General features: G+C 31.4%; 1 protein-coding gene across 1 annotated transcript in view; it reads left to right on the top strand.

Moving 5' to 3' along the window:
- The first annotated feature begins 4,394 nt into the window (after positions 1 to 4,394).
- LOC149261938 (uncharacterized) overlaps positions 4,395 to 21,458 on the top strand; it is a 51,545-nt gene continuing 34,481 nt past the window's right edge. Inside the window, exon 1 of the mRNA XM_089372389.1 lies at positions 4,395 to 4,597. Coding sequence (XP_089228515.1) covers positions 4,395 to 4,597 — 203 coding nt within the window. The remainder of the gene's footprint in view (positions 4,598 to 21,458) is intronic.

Below are 21,458 nucleotides of genomic sequence, written 5' to 3'. Positions count from 1 at the left end.
TTAGTTTTTTCTTTTGGCATGAATTGTTGATGCTTTTCAATTAGGCTGGGACGTATTGTTTCTCCATTCCTTTGCATAGTTTCTTCTATATGAGAAACAATTGTATTGGTACATAATGCTATGTTTATATTTCTGATATAAATACAATCATGCTTTTTCGATCTGAAAAAACTAATATTAATTTAGTTAATAATTAAAATATCTTAATAAATATTAATCAAAGTTAATAATTAATTAATTAATAATATTAATTAATATTAATAATTAATAATTAACCAGTTTATATGTCTTGGTTTTATAATATTTATCATCCTCCTCTTATTATTATTATTATTAGGAGGAGGAGGTTTATAATGTTTATCTGAAGAGAAAATTATTAAATTATTAATTATTAATAATTTATATATGTTCAGTTTTAAATATTAATCCCTAATAGTAGTTTTCATTAATAATTAATTACCCATTATTCATTATTAATTAACAAAGTTTATATACTTTAGGTTTTTAATATTAATCTCATTGTATTATTATTATTATTATTATTATTATTATTATTATTATTAATAAAAGAATTAAGAAATGTGCATTATAAATTTCACTGATTAAAACCTATAGACTATAAACCCAAAATATTAATAATATAAATCTAAATAATCAATAAACCAATAAAATTAATGTTAAAAATCGAGAATATATATATATATATATATATTATTTTATAATATTTTTTTTACTATTATATATTTATTAATATCTATATTAATATTTATATTAAATTTATACTTTTAATCATATTTAAATATAATACCTCTGTGTTAGGGGTTACTTTATAGTAGATTTTGAAAATCCTAAAAGCAGACAATGTATTCTAGATTTTGGTCCTTGGTTTTGAGAAAAATCAAGCCTATTCATGAAGCCATGGAACCCATCATTCGATCCCTCTACAACAGTCATAACCTCAGCACCAGTTTGGGTGAGATTGCCAAGCCTACCTTAGCATCTTTGGAATCTTTCCTCGCTAAAAGCCATTGGAAATGCAATTGGGAAATTTTACTGCAGGTGCTCAGAAACAGAGGAATATGCCAGAACCACCTATGCATGCATCTGTGTGGAAATGGACTTTACCGCCGGATTCCCAGCTGAAATAAACCTAACAAGTAAAGACTATATGTGGAACCAGAAACTCGATTATGAAAGTGTCCTCTTCAAATGTCGATCCTGCTTTGAGACAGGCCATCTAGCCAAAAATTGCCCAAAAGCCTCCCAGAAAAACTCTGCTAGAGAAAACCACCACAGGTCTACATGGTGGGAAGGAGCACAAAAAGAACACTACACTGTCATCAAAGAAGAATACTCTAGAGAAAACTCCGAATCACAAGAAATCGGGCAAGAAAGAAACAACTCTCAAGACAAACAGGGAGAAAGTCCCGCCCAACAAATCAACAGTTATGAAGATTTGAATACCACACAAAATAAATCTTCATTTAACAGCAAAGCAGATCTCCTAGACCAAACTTCTTCTCCAACTATCTTCAAAAGGATGAACACAATAGATCGCGAAGCTAAGACACCAATGTCCCAAGAACCAGAAGAGATGAAGGAGATGCAAGATAAAGGAAGTTGGAAGATCGTAGAAAAAAAAAAGCTACAACACCAATCTCGCCAAGAAAGACGAGGAGCCAAATAATTAAAAACTAAAAAAATTATAAGTCCGATAAACCAATTTAGTCTCAATAGACATTAACTATCATCATCATTATCATCATAATACATATTAAATATATCAACCACATTTATTTCAATAAATATATAGTTGTGCTAATTATTTATAACTTTAAACCCATAAAACTAAAAAATACCGTTCCACCGGTTTTGATGTGATAATGTCGCTGGGCATAAAGTGAAAAAATTACACATAAACTATTTATAACGTTAAGTCTTTGGAATGCGACAACGGGAGAGGTATATAGAAGTAGCTCTTTGGAATACCAAAACAACAAATGTATTAGTTCTAAAAATAAGTTCGAAAATATTTTAATAGTTATAAATTTTATTATGTTACAATTATTTTTATATTTTTAAGTTCTTACAAATAAATGCATATTTAAATTTGATTTTTTGAGAGGAAATTCGTAAAAGTGAATAAGGTTTTTTTTAATAAATTTTAAAATAACATATTATTGTTTTTTGATGATTTGAATTATATTGTTATATTTATGTTTATCTCATTTTTAATCATTTTAAAATAAAAGATTATAGTTTTTTAATAATGTGAATTATATTATTATATTTATGATTTATATGGTTGATGTTTTCAATTTTTAGTTGTGATAAAGTTTTGGATCTTTTAAAATTTTATTAAAAGTTTACAAGTAAGTTACTATCCTAATATGTGTAAGTAATGGGGTTGGCAAGTATTCACTCATACTATGGTGATCAGCAAGGTAGGTCAATTTGAGAAAGGCATAGCTTTTTGCATAGAAACTACAATTGAGGTGATTTTCACATCATTGGAAATGTCTTTGTGCTTAGATCAACATCAAGGATTTGAGTACAAGCTACACACATTACAACCATAAAAAAAAATCATTTGATGAGTTAAAATGACTACTAAAAGTTCAAAACCCCAATTTTCCAAATTGGTACCTCGCACTAAAATAGATTTTACATGCCAATTCTTCTAATTTTTCCACTCAAAAAATACCAAAATAGATGACAAATTATATGATGTTCCAATATGAATTAAGTACATAATAAACTAACTTAACAAAGCAAAAGCCATATAAAATTAAATACAATATGTATCAACTTTCATCAATAATAATAATAAAATTTTACATTCTATGATTTTGATCAATATCACTAAATTTTATTATCTTAATGTACCAACAAAAATTTCTGTAAAAATAACCAACATCATAATATCAAATTTAATTATATTTTAATCTCTATATTTCAATAAAAATAATTCATTATTGAAGTTGATAGCAACAAAAAAATATAAAAGCATGGGCACAACCTTATTCACTGATATTGATATTATATTATCAATAACATAATGTCAATAGAAATTATGTTATTATATTATTGATATTAATCTAAATTATCTTTCCTAAACATTATGTTATTATATTATTGATATTAATCTAAATTATCTTTCCTAAAAGGACATTTAGAAACACAAAATTCAAAACCATGAAGAAAAAGAAGAAAAAATTATATTATTAATCAAAAGTAAAAAGAAATATCCTATAATAATGAGAAACTAATGTGAAAAATATGAAACAAGGAAGCCAACTACATCCTTAAATCCACTATAAAAAGAAATCATATTATACCTAACAAATAAAATCTTGAGTATCTTATGCAATATGATGGAACCTCCAATCTTTTCATAATCATATATCTAAGCAATAAGTTGTATCTTTTAAAAATGAAAGAGTTGATTCAGTGACAAAATTCACTACTCACGTGAAAAAGGTTACTCGGTGATCGTTGTTTTTAAAAGAGAAGAAAAAGTTTATTTATTTTTAAAAGTTTGGTGGAATTATATTTTTATTATATTTAATATATCACTTTTTATTAAAATAGGGAAAATAAGGAATTGAACTAGTTATTTCATATTAAAGGGTGTTTTAATAGAAGATTTGATCAAGGTTTAACTAAGAATATGTAGATTAAATATATGTTTTTTAATATTATATGTATGAGTATTATTATAAAATAGATAATATGATTAATACAAGATAGATAATTAAATTAATATTGAATAAAATTAAGGTTGTATTATTAGCTAAAATAATAAAAAAAATATTGTAAATCAAATAGTGTCTATTAATAAAAAAACATATATAGAGATGTCAAAATGCATGTGGTCTCACCCCAACCAGGTTTGTTGACCAATGCAATAACCATACTAGATACAAAAAGCAAAACTGTCAGCTGAGAGGTCCATTGCATGAGAAGCCTAACATACCAGAAAACTAAAAGAACAAGAAAAACACCAGTGATCATGATCAGTCATCAGAGGTAATTGAACCAGGATTATTTGGCCCTGTACCTGGAGGAGGAGGAGGGTGATACATGCAATTGACATGGTGCTCAAAGTGAGCAAGCCAAGTTTCCAGTTTTTCAACTTTCTCTGTCAACAATTTTTTCTCGTGCCAGACCACTACCACCCTTTCACGAACATGGCACTGGAAGTATTGGAGTTGTTCAAGTTTGGTCATGATAACCTCATGCTCCTCCCTACGGGCTTGATCGAGAGCATATAACCAAGAAATGGCAGATTGCACCAACTCGAGGACCGTCGTAGAGGTACCTGAACGCTTAGAAGGAACCAAACTTGCTAGCCCAGCACAACCCTGACTGTTGCGACCCTGAGGCATCGTAACATGACCATGACCCTATCCATAGCCACCTCCGCCTACACCTCAGCCACACTGAATTTCCATATTGCTGTGGATGCCTGCTATGGAAGCTGTCGAGGAACTGCGACCCCCACAAGATTTGTGTCTCCCACGCCCCATGCCCCTCGATGGATCGACACCCCGCCTAGAGCTCCCACTACACACAATTTTGGCACCACCTCGAGCAGGTGAGCCTTCCTATTTTGCCAAGGCCAAGACACGTGAGGAGAGGGGGCTAGGCTTCATGATGGAGCCTAGAGGGAAGACGAAGTCCTGGAGAAATGAGAACCCCAAAGCAAAACCAACTATCACCAGGGACCAAGCAGACCCCGTCACATACCAAGCAGGAAAGGTTATCCAACGTAGAAATTCCCACCACTGGAAATTCACCACCGGACTAGAATCGAACCAGACCATAATAGACGAGAGAAACCAAAAAATTAAAATATATATATATATATATATATATATATATATATATATATATATATATATATATATATATATCTTTTACTTTTTTATCTAATTCTTAATTTACCATATTAAAATATTTCAGCTTATTAGAAACTTCAACTCTTTATCATATCAAATATGAACAACTAGAACGAAGTTAGTGACAAGATCACTTAATGCCAAAAGGTAAACATAACACATACTCAACTAACTAAACTATTTAACCAAACATTAAACGCTGATACAATAATTTATGCTCTTATTGTTTTTTTAAATAAAAGTACATTTATTTTTAAATAAATAGACAAAATCTTTTAAAAAATCTATAAAATTTTAATAAGATTAACTAGTTCTAAATTTGTTGGCAATTTAAATAATTAATGTGATGAATTTAGAAAACAAATCTCTACCTAATTACTTACAAAAGCCTCTATTCAATCAATTTTGATGAAATAATAAGAATGGTGAAAAAAATATATATATATAAAATAATTTTTAAAATTTTATTACAATTTCAAAAAATAAGAAATATGAAAATAAAATAAATAATTATTTAATTTTTTTCAAAATTTTAATGAAGTAAGAATGATGAAAAAAGTGTAAAATAAAATAATTTTTAAATTTGTATGAAACTTAACACTGAATTGTAATTTTAATTTTTCAGTATAATAAACATAAGAATTAAAAGTTTGTCTTTTTATACGATTAAGATTAAATAAGCATATATAAGCTTAAATTTGAACATGCTAACAAATTTTTTTAAGTTAACACATATACCCACGTTATTGTTACATAATACACAAAAGTCATGTGATAGTAATGTGCAAAAAAAAAGCAAGAGCAGTGACATTGCTACCACGTGCATCTTATATTTGACTAAAAACACTTTTCCATGCAATAATATTCAAACATAGCCAACTGACCAACTTAAATTTAAAAATATGATTAAAATATATTTAATTAACAAATTTTAAATTTAATAAATGCAAAAGTATCTTTATTTTCTATTTAATAAAAAAGTATTTAGAAATATCGAATATAGGTCATCTTACTTTTAAAATAAAATAATGAATAACCACATTGTAAAAAAAGAAATCATAAATCTTTTGAATTTGGTTTTTTGTTTTTTGTTTTTAATTATTTTAAAAAAGACTTTTAAATTTTATGCTAATAAACATTGCATCTTTAAACTAATCAAAATAATTTAAATAAACTTTAAAAAGTTAATATGATATTTTATTTTTTAATATTTTCTTCAATCAAATGGAATTTATAAAAATGAAATCAAAGCTATTAAATTCAAAGTTCTTTTGGACTTTTAATTTTTAATAATAAATAAATAAATAATTTACTTTTTTTCTTTTATCTAATTCTTAATTTACCATATTAAAATATTTCAACTTATGAGAAACTTCAATTTTTTATCCTATCAAATATGAACAACTAGAACAAAGTTAGTGACAATATCACATAATGCTAAAAGGTAAACTTAACATGTATTCAACTAACTAAACTATTTAACCAAACATTAAAAGTTGATATAATACATTATACTTTTATTGTTTTTTTAATAAAAGACCATTTATTTTTAAATAAATAAACAAAATCTTTTAAAAATTTCTATGTTGGCAATTTAAATAATTAATTTAATGGATTTAAAAGACAAATCTCTAAATAATTATTTACAAAAACCTCTATTCAATAAATTTTAATGAAATAAGAATGGTGAAAAAAATATAATATAAAATAATTTTTAAATTTGTATTACAATTTCAAAAAAATAAGAAATATGAAAATAAAATAAAATAATTATTTAATTTTTTTCAAAATTTTAATGAAATAAGAATGATGAAAAAAAGTAAAATAAAACAATTTTTAAATTTTTATGAAACTTCCAATAAACAATGAATTTCAATTTTAACTTTACAATGTAATAAACATAAAAATAAAAAATTTATCTTTTTATACTACTAAAACTATATATATATGTAAGATTGAAATTCGCTTTGAATAGAACATGCAATTTATATTTTTATGTTTCCGCTTTTCTAGAAGAACAAAAAAATACACTCTATCTTCCGACACTTCTTTTAACTTTTTAAAGTATGATAAATAAATAAAAAAAATGTTTAAAAAATATTCTAGGAATCTAACCCACTATTTAGGGCTGATTGCATCACACCCTCTTCAGTCCCCACGTTGCTCAAAAGCTATGAATTTGGTGAATCACGGGACCCACCCACGTTGATCTCAATATTGTTACTTTTTAAAGTAATTTTACTTTAAAAACGCAAGTTACCATCACCCTCTTCAGTGCCCACGTTGCTCAAAAGCTATGAATTTGGTGAATCACGGAACCCACCCACCGTTTATCTCAATATTATTACTTTTTAATGTAATTTTACTTTAAAAACTCAAGCTACCATCATTCCCAAGGAACCAGAATCCCTATTGCCGCGTCGTTCATTTTATAATTATACACGTCACGTCAGCCATTTCCTTCAACCTTCGGAATCCCACGTCGCAGTGGGCCACATACAGCAAGTAGAGCCTTTTAGATAAACTCACTATGCCACGTACATGTTGCTACATGATTCTTCGACGCGGAGTTTGTCGCCAAGGGGCCCACTCAGATCCCTCTAGCATAAACGGCGTCCACTAATTTGATCCTTTGTAGGTCGGCCGGCTTGCTGACGTGTGCATGCATTTCACTGATATATCGAATGGATTCTGGACTTGCGCGGTTTCGTGTGAAAAGACGTGCATTAACTCAAACTATACGCCGCGCAACGGTCGCTTTCAAGTGCGCGGGGATTCTAACGACGAGCAATATAACATAATCAAAATATATCATTTGATCCGTAAAGAAATGGTTGCCCTGAGTCGTCCTTATGGATTTCGCGCTTTCTAAGTATTAAGTTTTTCATTTCTTTTCGTTGGAATTTGGTAACAAAAATATTAAGTTAAATCTTGATTTTTGTTGTTTAAAACTCTCCAAAATGTATAACAGATAGATTACGACTTATGAATTTGAGGTAATAAAAGAAGTTTGCAACATCTCTTGCTCATGTGGTAACAAATATATAGATGAGATTAGGAGATTATTTCAAGTATGGTGTAAAGAGAAGTTACACCATCCCTTGCTCATATAGTAAAGAGTACATAGATGTGGTTAGGAGATCATTTCAGGTAAGGTTTAAGGAACATTATGTAGACATCATGCACAATCATATCAAGTAATTTTCCTTGGTTGAAGACTCTCAAAATGCAAGGCACCATATTTGCATAGACTCAAGTACAAAAATATACTCAAAGAAAAGTAAGAGAGGCATTGGAAATAGAAAAGAACCTTGAACATATATAAATGGTTAAAATCAATGAAGCATGGAAACCATTAATTCACCTTTTGAAAAGAATCACTCAACAAAAAGACATTTGACATATGTTAAGAGTTTGCTTTAATATATGACATCTAATTATATTCATTTATAAATACGGGTTGGGATTTAATCAAGACACTCATGGATAATACATGGCTTAGGATAAAAATGTTGTGGTACTAAGAAATAATGCACAAGCTCTTTCTCTTTTAAAAGATGATTATAATGAGCAATCATGTTCACACACAATTTGGGTATAATAATTGATTTGTTAATGTTTATAATCCATGGCTTAGGATCAAAATGTTGTGGTACTAAGAAGCAAAGCTCAAGCTGCTTCTCTCTTAAAAGATTATTACAATGAGCAATCATGTTCACACACTACTTGGGTATAATAATTGATTTGTTAATGTTTATTGTTGTTTTGTTGTTGCACGTTTAAGATTTCATGTATCAAAGCTAAGTTTTCATGGAGTAAGGCCTCCGTGAGAAAGGTAATGGGTTCTCCCTTCCTTTTTTTTTTAGGTTTGGCTGGTGACACATGTCCGAAGGGATTAAACTTCTGATCACTTGGATACACAAGAGCTTGCCAACATGTTTTTTGTCAATTGCGCTACCACCTGTGAACTTCTCCTCCTTCCTTTTTTACTTGTCTTTTTCTTTATTATTATTTTGTTGTTGTAGATTTAGGGTTCATGTGTGGAGGCTGAGGTTTCATTGAGGAATCTCTAAGAGGAAAGTAATGACTTCTCCCTTCCCTTTGCCTCCTTCCTTCCTCTTTCACATTTTTTTCTTTATTGTTTTGATAACATTTGTTGTTGTAGATTTAATGAACAAAGAAGAAAATAAAATGGCATCATGGGGAATTGTTTAATGGGAAGATCTAATTAATTCATGGGTGATGCCTAAGGAAGGCCCTTGCATTCTTATAAGGAAATCTATGCTCAAATGCTAACTCCCATCTATCTCTCATTACTTACCTTAGTATTAAATATCTATCTCAAATTTGCATTATTCACTTGTCTGCAAGCATAGGATAGGCTAGTTTTAATTCGAATTTGATTCTTAAATGGAAAAATTTAGTGGGATTGTAGCTCAATATTGTTATATCCTTTTGGAAATTGATCTAGGATCAAATCCTAGTGTTTCTTTGAAATTTTCCTTTTTGTTTTTCATTGTTTACAGTTTCCTATGCCTATTTCTATAAATTATAATGTTTGGTAAGTTAGTCTAGTTTTAGTACAAATCTACACTTTTAGTGGCATGCTTTTGTAACAATGTAGCTCAAGTAGAGACTCTAACTTTTGGCAAGTGATCTAGGTACAAATCCTAACACTACCTTACCATTTTTCATTTGTATTTTTTTCCCATGATTTTTTGTCTTTTATGTCATAAAATTTTAATTTACATATAGTCAATACTTAATCCAAGTGTTACTCCCAACAATAAATTTGGCACTAAACCTTATGCTAAATCTAACACTAAACCTAATGCTAAATATGACACTAACATTGGTGCTAGATAGGTTCCAAATATGAAAATAAATTTTACACTAACTTATGCACCATGAAAATTATCCAACTTGATAAAAATATGCACTACAATTCAATATTAACCTTGGCACTAATGACCTAGTTTATTGTATTGGATTTCTAGATAACAAGCTAGAGTGCTCAAGATTGAGCAAATTGGCTTTTTCATGAGAGAGATGCATCGAGTTGAGTGAGATTAAATCCCTATAGGGTTTTCCTTCGACATATTAGTTTTATGACCTAACTTAGAGTGGATCCATAACTAATCCATGTGATTGGATGGTGAGTTACTCATCAATAATTGGTTTGGTGGACTTGCATTCATTACCATCATAAGTATCCATAATCATTTTTGTGTGGAATGTTGTTGTAGTTTTTATATGAACTCATGGAATTGAATGTGTAATGAACAAATTTGAATTATGCATGGTTATTTCCATCACTATTTGTTTGTTCATATTAATTTGAAATGGTATTTTTGTTCATTTTCAAATATAGCTTAACAATTACTTAATTAAGGGAATAATTTATGGACTGCCCTAATAGCCAAAGAAGTCATCTAGGTACATCACACATGAGACAAAGTAAAAGGAGGAAAACTAACATGATGAAGAAATTAGACCCAACAAAAGGGATAAGAACTTGAAGAACTTAAATAAGTTTAGCCACTATTGTACATGTAATATTAATAATGATTTTGGAACAACCGTAAATTCTAAATGAAGAATAAGGATGTTTTCGAAGAATAAAATGGGACACATGTCAGTAGGATACTTTGAAGACAAGTAACCGATACTAGTAGCCATAGGAAGTTCATAATATTTACCAAACCCAAGGCCAATGAGGTAGCACCTTTGTTGTTACCATGGTAAGTGGAAAAAAGGGATATAAATAACTAATTCCTACCATTGGATGGTGACTCACTCCTCAATAATCAATTTTGTGGAGTTGAATTTATTAAATAATAGGTAATCATAATAATTTTTGTGTGGATTCCTTATTGGTTGTAGTTATGGGAATTCATGAAATTAAATGTGTAATGAAAAAATGAAATATGCTTGGTTATTTCAACTATTATTTTTTTCTACATATTAATTTGAAATGGTACATTTGTACTATTTTTAGTGTTCAAATATATCCTAACAATTGGTTGATTAAGAGAAGAATTTATGATGGAGTGTCCCAATGACCAAAGAAGGCATACATCACACTTGAGAAAAAGAAAAATGAGGGAAACTAACTTGATGAAGAAATTAGACCTAACAAAATGGATAAGAACTTGAGGAATATGAATAAGTTCAACCTTTATCATACATGTAATATTAATAAGAAATTTTGGAACCAATACAAATTGTACATGAAAAATAAGGTAATTTTGGAATGGTGTGTGGACCACTTCATCCTAAAGCTACATGTTATATGTGAAAAACTCAAACCATTATTCCCCTGGTTGTTTATAAAAATAAATGGGGAAAAGTATTGTTGGTACGAGGGAGTAGTCCAACTTTGGAATCCACAAAGATTGCTACAAATTAGGCAAGAGTAAATAAAGCATAATGAGTTTCTCAAAGAGATACTAGTATATATTTTACAATATTTATTGACTGTTTTGCTTATAAATGCTATTTCTATGAGGAAACGCATAGGAAATGAAGGATTGGAAAATCTTGTGAGACCAATTTGTCAGTGACCTCAATGAAGGTCTTACTAGTGTTAATGTGAGAATTGTTGAGTTACTAAAAAGGATCCAATAGTCTAAATGAAAATCTATTTATTATAACAAAGAAAGTTGGTATTTTAGATACCAACATTATAGGGTGCAAAGCCTATTCCCAATAAATACATCAATGATCAAATTAGAAATATCCAAGTAGAAGAGATATTTGCAGATTAACAAAGAATCAATAAAATATGGGGGCCTATAAGGAAGTTCAATATTTCCAAAAAAGGTGAAGAACCCAAGCATTTTAAGATCACTGGTTATTGGATAACATTTTATTCTAGGACTCTATCATGTATTTTCTAATAGTTTATGATCTCAATGGCCCCTAAATATTTCTAAAAACTTAAGACTAAAATTCAACAAAATATTAAGGTGATGAGACAAATGTTGTACAAAAAGAATATGAAGTACAAATTCAAGGTCAGGGATTAATAAGATTATGGTCGTTGGAAACGTCTATCTAATAAAATAGAGAGACTAGATCTTGATGATAGTGGTGGCCAAAAATAAACATGGCAAGCTCAAAAAATTTGTTGATTTTAGTAAACTAAATTAGGTAGTAATTGAAGATCATTTCTACCATATTTTACCAAACAAATATTAAAAGTGCCACACAAAAGGAAATCTATTCCTTCCTTGATTGCTATTTTACGTATAAAGGGGGAAGGATATACTACTAACAACATTGGTAACCTAATGGGAAGCTTATTCCTATTAGGGGATACCATTTAGCAAGGATAATTTTAGGGGCGAATGTTCGCCCTTTGGCGAAATTAAGGGGTTTTAAATTTTTAGTGGGCGAATATTTTGTATCATAGTACATTTTTACAAATCACCTCAAATAGCCCACCTTATTTTAAGGGAGAGGGTAAAAAAAGTAAATTTAGCCCTTGAAATTATGACTTACAACCTTCCATTCGCCCATTTTCAAGAATAGGTTTTATTTAAGTGAATCCATTCGCCCATTTTCAAGAATAGGTTTTATTTAAGTGAATCCTATGGGCCAAATACCATATTTATAAAAGAGGTATGGTAAATTAATAAAAATATAAATAAATGAGAGGTATGGTAAATAAATAAAACATTTTTTATATTTACTCCATAAGTCACCTTATATACATGTAAGGGTGTAAACAAATAAAAATATAAGTAAAGTGGATGTATGGTAAATAAATAAAACGTTTTTTATATTTACTCCATAAGTCACCTTATATATATGTAAGGGTGTAAACAAATAAAAATATAAGTAAAGTGGAGGTATGGTAAATAAATAAAACGTCTTTTTATACTTACTCAAAAAGTATGGTAAATAAATAAAAATATAAATAAACTAGACGTATCGTAAATAAATAAAACCTCTTTTTATATTTAGTCCATAACCCTCATTCTATTTATGAAGGCTCAAGAAAGAGGTTTTATTTAAGTGAATCCTATGTGCTAAATACCATATTTGTAAAAAAGGTATGGTAAATTAATAAAAATATAAATAAACGAGAGGTATGGTAAACAAATAAAACATTTTTTTATATTTACTCCATAAGTCACCTTATATTTACGAACACTCAAAAAATGGGTTATATTTAGGTGAAACCTATGGCCAAAATACTATGGGACAAATACCATGGACTAGATTGTTATTAATACCATGCAAAAAACCATTATTAACCCTAATATTAGAATTAATAAAAACAAAAATGGCACATGGTATTGACCCATGGTATTCACCAAAATGGCACATGGTATTGACCCATGATATTCACCAAAATGGCACATGGTATTGACCCATGGTATTCACATGTAGCCTATTTAAATGGGGGAATTAAACCAGCATGTAGCCTATGCTAAGATTCACTAGGAATTTACAAAGTTTTATTATTTAGTGAAAGACTCGCCAAGATCTTACAAGATTTTATAATTGAGTAAAATATTCGCCATGCCTGGTGAGAGATTCGCCAAAAAATTATATATACATATTATATTATTGATAAAATCGCCTTCCATTTTTCCTATATACCATGGAGATTCGCCCATTTATTATATTTATAAATTTAGGGGGGGTTCTTAAAATTTTCCCTGCCATTTAGCCTAGTAAATGTGTGAACATGTTTATCTCAAACCATAGTGGAAATATTTAAGAACCTTTTCCATAAATCAATAGAATTATTTGCTATGGAATCAAAGAATAGGGGTGGCTGTACAATAATGTAGAGCATGGGATTCATTTATTATGCCATTAGTGGTTGTCAAGTGGTGGTAGATTGAAATTAGATGAAGCAGTTTTAGAGGTTGCCATAATATGTTTATTATTTTAGCTCACATCCCAAAAGGTGCATTAGAAAAAAATTAGAAGGGTGTGTTATGATATTTTATGGATAGGGAATAATGATTGGGTGGGTCAAGGATGATAGCTAATTATAGAACCCAAAAAATAAGAGGTCGGGGTCTAAAGCATATTTTCTTACTTGGAAATTTTTTTGTTGCCAATATTTTGTGGAAATTAATTACTAAAGAGGGGTTATGGAAAAGAACAATAATTTAGAAATATTATTCCTCTCACGCATTATTGGATTGGAATAGGAATCCTATAAAAGGAATTAAAAATGACGGATAACATTAGTCCTATCCTTTCAACTCAGGGAACACATGGCTTGGAAGGTAGGGGATGATGGATTGGTTAGAATGGGAGGGGATGTTGTTATGGGATGTGATAATGTAATTTTATTTCCAAAGTAGTTGATTTAGTAACTTCAATAGAGAGACTATTTAACTTTGAAATAAAAAGATAATGATGAGACTATAAACTTATGGTGAAAGGGTTCGTTGTGTGCTAATCAGTTGGGGATAGATGTAGATTTTGTTGAGGTATAGAATAACTACATAATTGAACTAAGGGATGGACATATCACATTGAAAGAGGATTAGGATAAGTCAGTATGGAATAAAAACAAAATTCTAGAATATTACTTATCCATATTAGGGTATAAAGTACTAAGTTCCATAGATGATCAAGGAAAAAACTAGTGGTGGCTCAAATTTTGGAAAGTAGGGACCCCAAAGAAGACTAAAATATTTATGTGGCCATCTCTTATGAATAGGGTTTCTACATGCGACTTATTACCAAAAAAGAGAAAACAAGGCCCTCACATTTTTACTTTATGTATAAAATAGAATGAAAATGCATTACATTTGTTTATTAAGTGATATTTTCCCTTGTAAAGTATGCAAAGCTGAGTTACTTTATAGGTGCAAACAATATTTGAAAAGGAGGGATAGTTGAGGAAGGTTAAAAATGTTGGTTAAAAAGGAAAGAATTTATTTATTTCATAGTTTCCATTTCATTACACATTGGGGTACTTAGTTGGCATGCAATTGAAACATTTTCAAAGACAAGAATATCCAAATATTTTAGGTTTCCTCCTAGGTTTTTGATATCTCTTAGTTTTTTTAATCCAAGGGAAAAGCTACAAGGACTAGAGCAACCAAGGAACTTGAAGTGGACAAGTCCTCTACATGGGCATTTTTCAATGGAGCTAGAAAGGGGATAAAGCTCATGTGTGGGTTCAAAGGAGTATGATATCTATAGGGCCATAATTATATTAAATTCAAAGCAAATGTAGGTGGAGGTACAAATAATTGTATAAAGATGTTGGCACTCAATGCCCAGTTGCAGCTAGAGTGATCAAAGGACATTTCTCAATTACAAGTTGATGAAGACTCAGAATTAGTCAATAATGGATGCTTAACCAATATATTATACTTTTCATATCATTATAACATATAAGTTAGTAGATGGAAATATGTTGTTAAATATCCCTTCTAGCTGCAACACACCTTATCTAGTAGATTCAAGAATGGTTTTTACATCACATAATATTACCATGTAGAGCTACAAAAAATTGCAAGAGTGTGAAAAATTCAACTACTGCAGCAACTGGAAGTTATTCTTATAATTGTAAATTATTTTGAAGTTTATTTGCTATGACGAACAACAAATAATTCAAAACTGTCATTTTCATTGAAATAAATACTGCGAAAGATAAACTGGAAACTAAGAAAATACTGGCATACACACACAAAATATAATACCGTTGTTATTGGACAAAAAGTCCTCGAAAAAATCCAATGTGGGAAAATCGGTGCAACAGCTGAGGGTTTTTATTATTAAGTAGTAGTGAGAAAATTCTAAGTACAATAAATTTTTCCAAACTGGAAAATCTACCCAAGAGAAATAGTAGCAAAAATATACTAAGGGATTTTACCATCTCTTCAAGAAATCCCAACATTGTCTGACCTCTGAAAAGCTAGTCATCCAAACTGGTCTATTCAGGCTCTACATCACCCCTGCGTTGTCTGCTAAATGATCTTCCTGAATCAGCTGCTAATCTAGCCTTCTTTCCTGCTGCTGGCTGAGAAAATACTTCTTCAAACTTTTGGAAATTTTTCTCGGCCTTTGGAACTGGAGACGTCCTCCCATTCATCTAAATTGAACTGCTCACTTGAGGCTCTACACAACCTCTACACAGTCTCTTGGAGAATATTTCTGGCATCCTCTTTCTAACTCTCTGGAACTAGAAAACTTCCTCTAGACTCACTACCTTTGCCATTCTCTGGCTCAAAGTCTTCTAGTAGAATGTTACTACTCTTTAGAAAATCAAACTACCAAAGTAAATCAATAGCAAGTGTGTTCCTCCATCTACCCATCAAAATTTTCTTATAATCTCTAGTTGAGACTCCAACGACCAAGATTAAAACTTAATCAATGGTTGAGATCATTTCCTAGTCAATTTATGTGAGTTTCTAGAGAAATTTTAGCTTCATCAATTAATTGTTGTTAATTAATCATTTTCCCTAATTAGACTTACAAAAAATTTAATTATTGGTTAACTAACTTAATTAAGGTATTTCTATGTGGATTTTCCTTAAACATTTTCTGGGTTCTGGAGTCCTAGTGTTTATTAGCCTCTCTAACAACTATTGAGACTAGAACACCATCTGATGCTACAAAAACTAACACTCCATCTTAGCAAGGAAGGTGTTCTAGTGTTGAACTGCTACAACACCTTGTCTCTACATCATCCTCCATACACGTTATAGATGGCTAGACGTTGTGAGTTCCTTCCACTGAACACCAACCATTATGCAACTCTGATGTTGCATATGTGCTACTACTGACACTATTATACTTCTTGCAACTCTCCATTTGCACTGCAACTCCCTCTCAATTTTTGTTGTTGCTACTACAACTGAGAAGCATCAAAATATTGAATCAACTGTGTCTTTGTGCTACAATTGTATCCTGAGCATTTGACTGCTACTAGCCTCTACACTGTCCACTTAGGAAATCTATGATGCTGCTAACTCTACTATTAATGCTCCTGCTCTACTGTCAACACTACTCTGGCCTCCTCAGCATCTGACTGCCATTAGTCTGCAACTGTCACTGTCAAATCTGACTGCATCAACTGACATTGATCCTCCTGCTATTGAATACTGTGGGCCCCTATAACAAGGTAATGATCCATGAGAAAACACCAAATGATGCTCACCTCAATGGACCCTGCCAAAACCTTTGTGCAACTCTGGAACTATAGCTCCATATCACCCCACCTCACTCCTTGGAGGTATAGCTACAAACATGACAAATTATTCCTTCAACCTAGAGGACAATTTTTCTCTCTACAGATGTTGCCATCTGGCCCTGCTTGTCCTTCTTCCTTTGAGCACACTGAGTAATGTAGTGGCCAAACTCACCACATCTGAAGCACTTTTCCTTAGACAGGTCGTTCTTTTTCTCCCCCCCCCTTGTGAAACTTGTCCCTGAATGGGACCCTTTGATGTAAGGGCCCCACCATCTTCCTCCTTGTCACCTTTCCATCCCTTACTACTGCTTCTGTTGATGGAGGTCTTCACTAGTGCTTGCCTTATCTCCTCCTACTGCAAGTATGACCACATCCTATCCCACCTAGGTAGAGTATCTCGTCCCAAGATGCCTTGGACTAAGATATCCCAATCCTCTGAGACATTGTTTAGTGCCAAACACACCAACTCTATATCTGGAGGCTCTTTTCCTATGACTACAAGTTGATCCTGAATTTCCTAAATTATGGTGAGAAAGGGATCAATGCATTCACCCTTATGAATATTGGTGTTCCTCAACTTTTCTTTCAAGAACATCTTCCGTTGCTTAGAAGAATTATAGTATAGTTGTGTGAGAGCATCCCACATCTGCCTAGTCATATTCTTGGCTAATATATGCTAAGACTATATGGTCTCAAACTCCATCTAGGATCATCCACTTTATCTTGGCTATCTCCTTCTTGAATTCCTTTAACTGATCTGCATCAGTAGGTTTTGCCACAACATTCTCTACATAGGTCTTTAGGCCAAAGTCATCTAGTAGGAAGAACATCCTAGCCTTTCAAATGATTTAGTTGGAGGCTTCTTCCAAGCTATCTTGATCTCTAAACCCGACTATGGCCATATTTGCAAAAAATAAAAACTGGAATCTCCTCCTATTTCCCTGCTCAGTTGCCTACTCTGAAACTCACACTCCCTTCTAAAATGCTCAGAATTTCTATTTCCACCTCGCTCTACCTTCAACTTCTTTCTAGAGCCACTCGCTCATCCTTTCTGAATATCCCTTTTCAGAAAACTGACACATGACTTGAAACCTCATCAACTCGAACTAGAAAGACTAGAAAACTTGTACGACCTTCTGCAACTGGAAAATTATAGGTCTCCTCTAGAAAATTAAACTAGAAACCCTCTAGAAAAATTTGGAAATTCCTCCCTCCATGTGTGCACTTTCTCTTCCACCTGATTATGATTCTTCTCTAGTAAATCTGCTACAAAACCCCTTATGCACCAAGACAAGGAATCGACAACAAAAATACTGATTTTCTCTATCAGAATTGCTTCCTAGGTTTACTACTACCTATTGGAACTAATACTAGGCTCTGTAATTTTTTCCTACCATTGACAATGGAAAAATCTACCCTCTGCCGAGCCATTTGAACTTCCAATCCAACCTCTGCACAAATTTGGGAATCAAACTGCTAGAATCCATCTTAATCTAGACGATTTCTTCCTTCCACTTCTAAGCTTCCCATTTGATCAAATTTTCTCTAATACCATGTGAAAATCTCAATTGTTGCAGCGATTGGAAATTATTCTTCTAACTGTAAATTAATTAGCAGTTTATTTTCTACGACAAACAATGAATAATTCACAACTTCAATTTTCACCAAAATAAATACCATATAACATAAACTCAAAACTGAGAAAATACTGGCACACACACACAATATAGCATCATTGTTTTTGGAAAAAAATCCACAGAAAATCCCCATGCTAGAAAATCGGTGCAACAACTGAGGTTTTTTATTATTAAATAGCAACGAGAAAATTCTGAGTACAATAAATCTTGCCAAACTAGTGAATCTACCTAAAAGAAATACTAGAAAAAATATGATAAGGGATTTTACCCTCTCTGAGCAATCCTGGGACTGGCCGACCTCTAAAAATCTAGTCATTCAAACTAGTTTGTGTAGGCTCCATGTCACCCCTGTGCTGCCTGCCAAATGCTCTACCTAAATCAACTACCAATCTAGCCATCCTGCCTGCTTCTAGCTAGGAAAATGCTTATCCATCCTTGGGGAAAATTTTCCTGGCCTCTTGAACTAAAGATGTCCTCCCCTTTAGCTGAATCGAACTACTCACTTAAGGGTTTGTGCTACCTTTTAGCAACCTCCTAGAGAATATTTTCGACCTCCTCTTTCTCACTCTCCAAAACTAGAAAACTTCCTCTGAAATAACTATCTTTACCCCTCTATTTCTCTGTGTCCTTTCTCTGGCTCAAACTTTCTGACATAATGCTATTGTTATCTGGGAAATCAAACTACCCAAGGAAATCAATCTCAAGTATGTTCCTCCATATACCCATCAACCTCTTCTTATAACATCCTATTGGGACTCCAACAACCAATATTAAAACTTAATCAATGGCTGAGATCATTTCCTAGTCAATCTATGTGAGTTTCTAGGAAATTTTCACATTCCTCAATTAATTATTGTTAATCATTCATTTTCCCTAAGTTAGACTTAGGAAAAATTTAATTACTGATTAATTAACTTAATTAAGGCATTTCTAGGTGGATTTTCTTGAAACCTTTTCTAGGTTCTGGAGTCCTAATTTTTCTTACTGTCTCTGACAACTTTTGATACTAGAACACTATTTGATGCTACAAAAAATAACAAAGAGATAATGAGACATATGATCAAATTTGCATGCCTTCTTGTTTCTTTGTAGGTGTTCACATACTGAGAGTCTTCACTTTCATCTTTAGGCTTTGTATCATCAACATATTTGTATAATATTATTCTTGGAGCTTTTATACTCCATGATGAAAGTCTTAGAATAGCCAATTCTAACTAATTATGCACTCACATAGTAAATTGACTAGGCCCAATATGTTTATTTTACAAACCTAAAGAAATTTCAAGTATACATTTCACTTCACCACAACCATTTTTTAAGTTACATATCTAGAAAACATAAGCATCAAGAATTACCAGTAGCAAGAGTTAAGAATCCATCAACACAAAAGTAAAGTTTTGCATACAACGTGTCCATTTTTCTCACAATGCCAACAAAAAGGATGTATAGAATCGGTCCTTTAGATTGATATATCAACAATGTGTTTCCTATAATTTTCCAGGAACTCATTGTCGAGGTAGATTCTTTTTCACCTTATTGTCACATCATAGGTTTTTGGTATTGAAACTAACAAACAAATGAGTATCCTACAACCTACAACTAAACTAGGATAAATCTTCAAACAAGCATGCTCAAATTTATCCAAATTCATTTCAACAAAAGGGGTTAATTAAAGATAGCTAAAACTAATTCTCTTTATAAGAACTAACCTTTCCATCATTTCAATCAATTTCTATCTTCAAGCACTATGCTCAGTTTACGTAACATATTTCGAAAGAATGCAAAGCTTTACTTGGAATAACCTATAACCCCCAAAGCTTCCACAATCCTCAACAAATGTAGGTGTGAATAAGGATAACAATTAGGAAATGGATGTATAGTTTCCAAAAGAAGCCCCACACAACCAATAGATATAAGACTATCCTGTTTGTAAGGACCAAGGCGCAAGTTTTTCTACAAGATTTAATACTTCCAAAAACAACTTTGGGGGAACTTGTAGTAGGGAACAAATCAAAATTTGATAGCACTAACGTTCAACACACCAATTATTTAAGTGATATTATGCTACTAGAATAATGATGAAATAGAAAAATAAAGCTAATTAGTTCATTTCCATCATTTCCTTTAGTTTCAATGTCTTAAGAAATTTATATCCTTTCAACTGTGAGAGTGTTACCCTATTTTTTAGATCCATTTCTTAATTCAACTTACTCTACTGCTTTGAGTGGTGTGAAATACACGCTTCCTGGCATCAAATGTCTAGTTCCATTGCTTCCATTCATCCTTGTTCTGATTTACCTTATTCACTTGGCAAACCCCACATTCTTCAATGCAGAGAGAACACCAAATGTTGTATTACAACAAAATGATGGAAAGTTCATCTAACCAAAAAAACGAATGACAAGGAATGCGTCACACAAAGGACACAATATAACAATTATTCAGGAAACAATCTATCATCATCTACACTAAATTTTATTCCTACAACGGATTATAAAAAAAATAAATGCCATGATCACGAATCCCTCTCACGAGAAAGTCCATTCCATACCAACTTTAATAACATGTAGAGAAATTCCACATAATAGATGGTTCCTTTAGATACAAAAATTGTATTGACCGTTCTACTCAAAATATAGCTGTATAGATATAAATACATAAAACTCCACCTCACACTATCTTAACATAACAAATTATTAATAGAATAACTCAACCGCATTGGAAAATAGGAGCCAAATAGTTGGA

Source organism: Pinus tabuliformis, chromosome 6, assembly GCF_031772625.1.
Source record: "Pinus tabuliformis cultivar Carrire ecotype Pingquan chromosome 6, CPIR1, whole genome shotgun sequence".
In the NCBI taxonomy this organism is placed as follows: domain Eukaryota; kingdom Viridiplantae; phylum Streptophyta; class Pinopsida; order Pinales; family Pinaceae; genus Pinus; species Pinus tabuliformis.
This window is presented reverse-complemented; position numbering and strand designations above follow the sequence as displayed.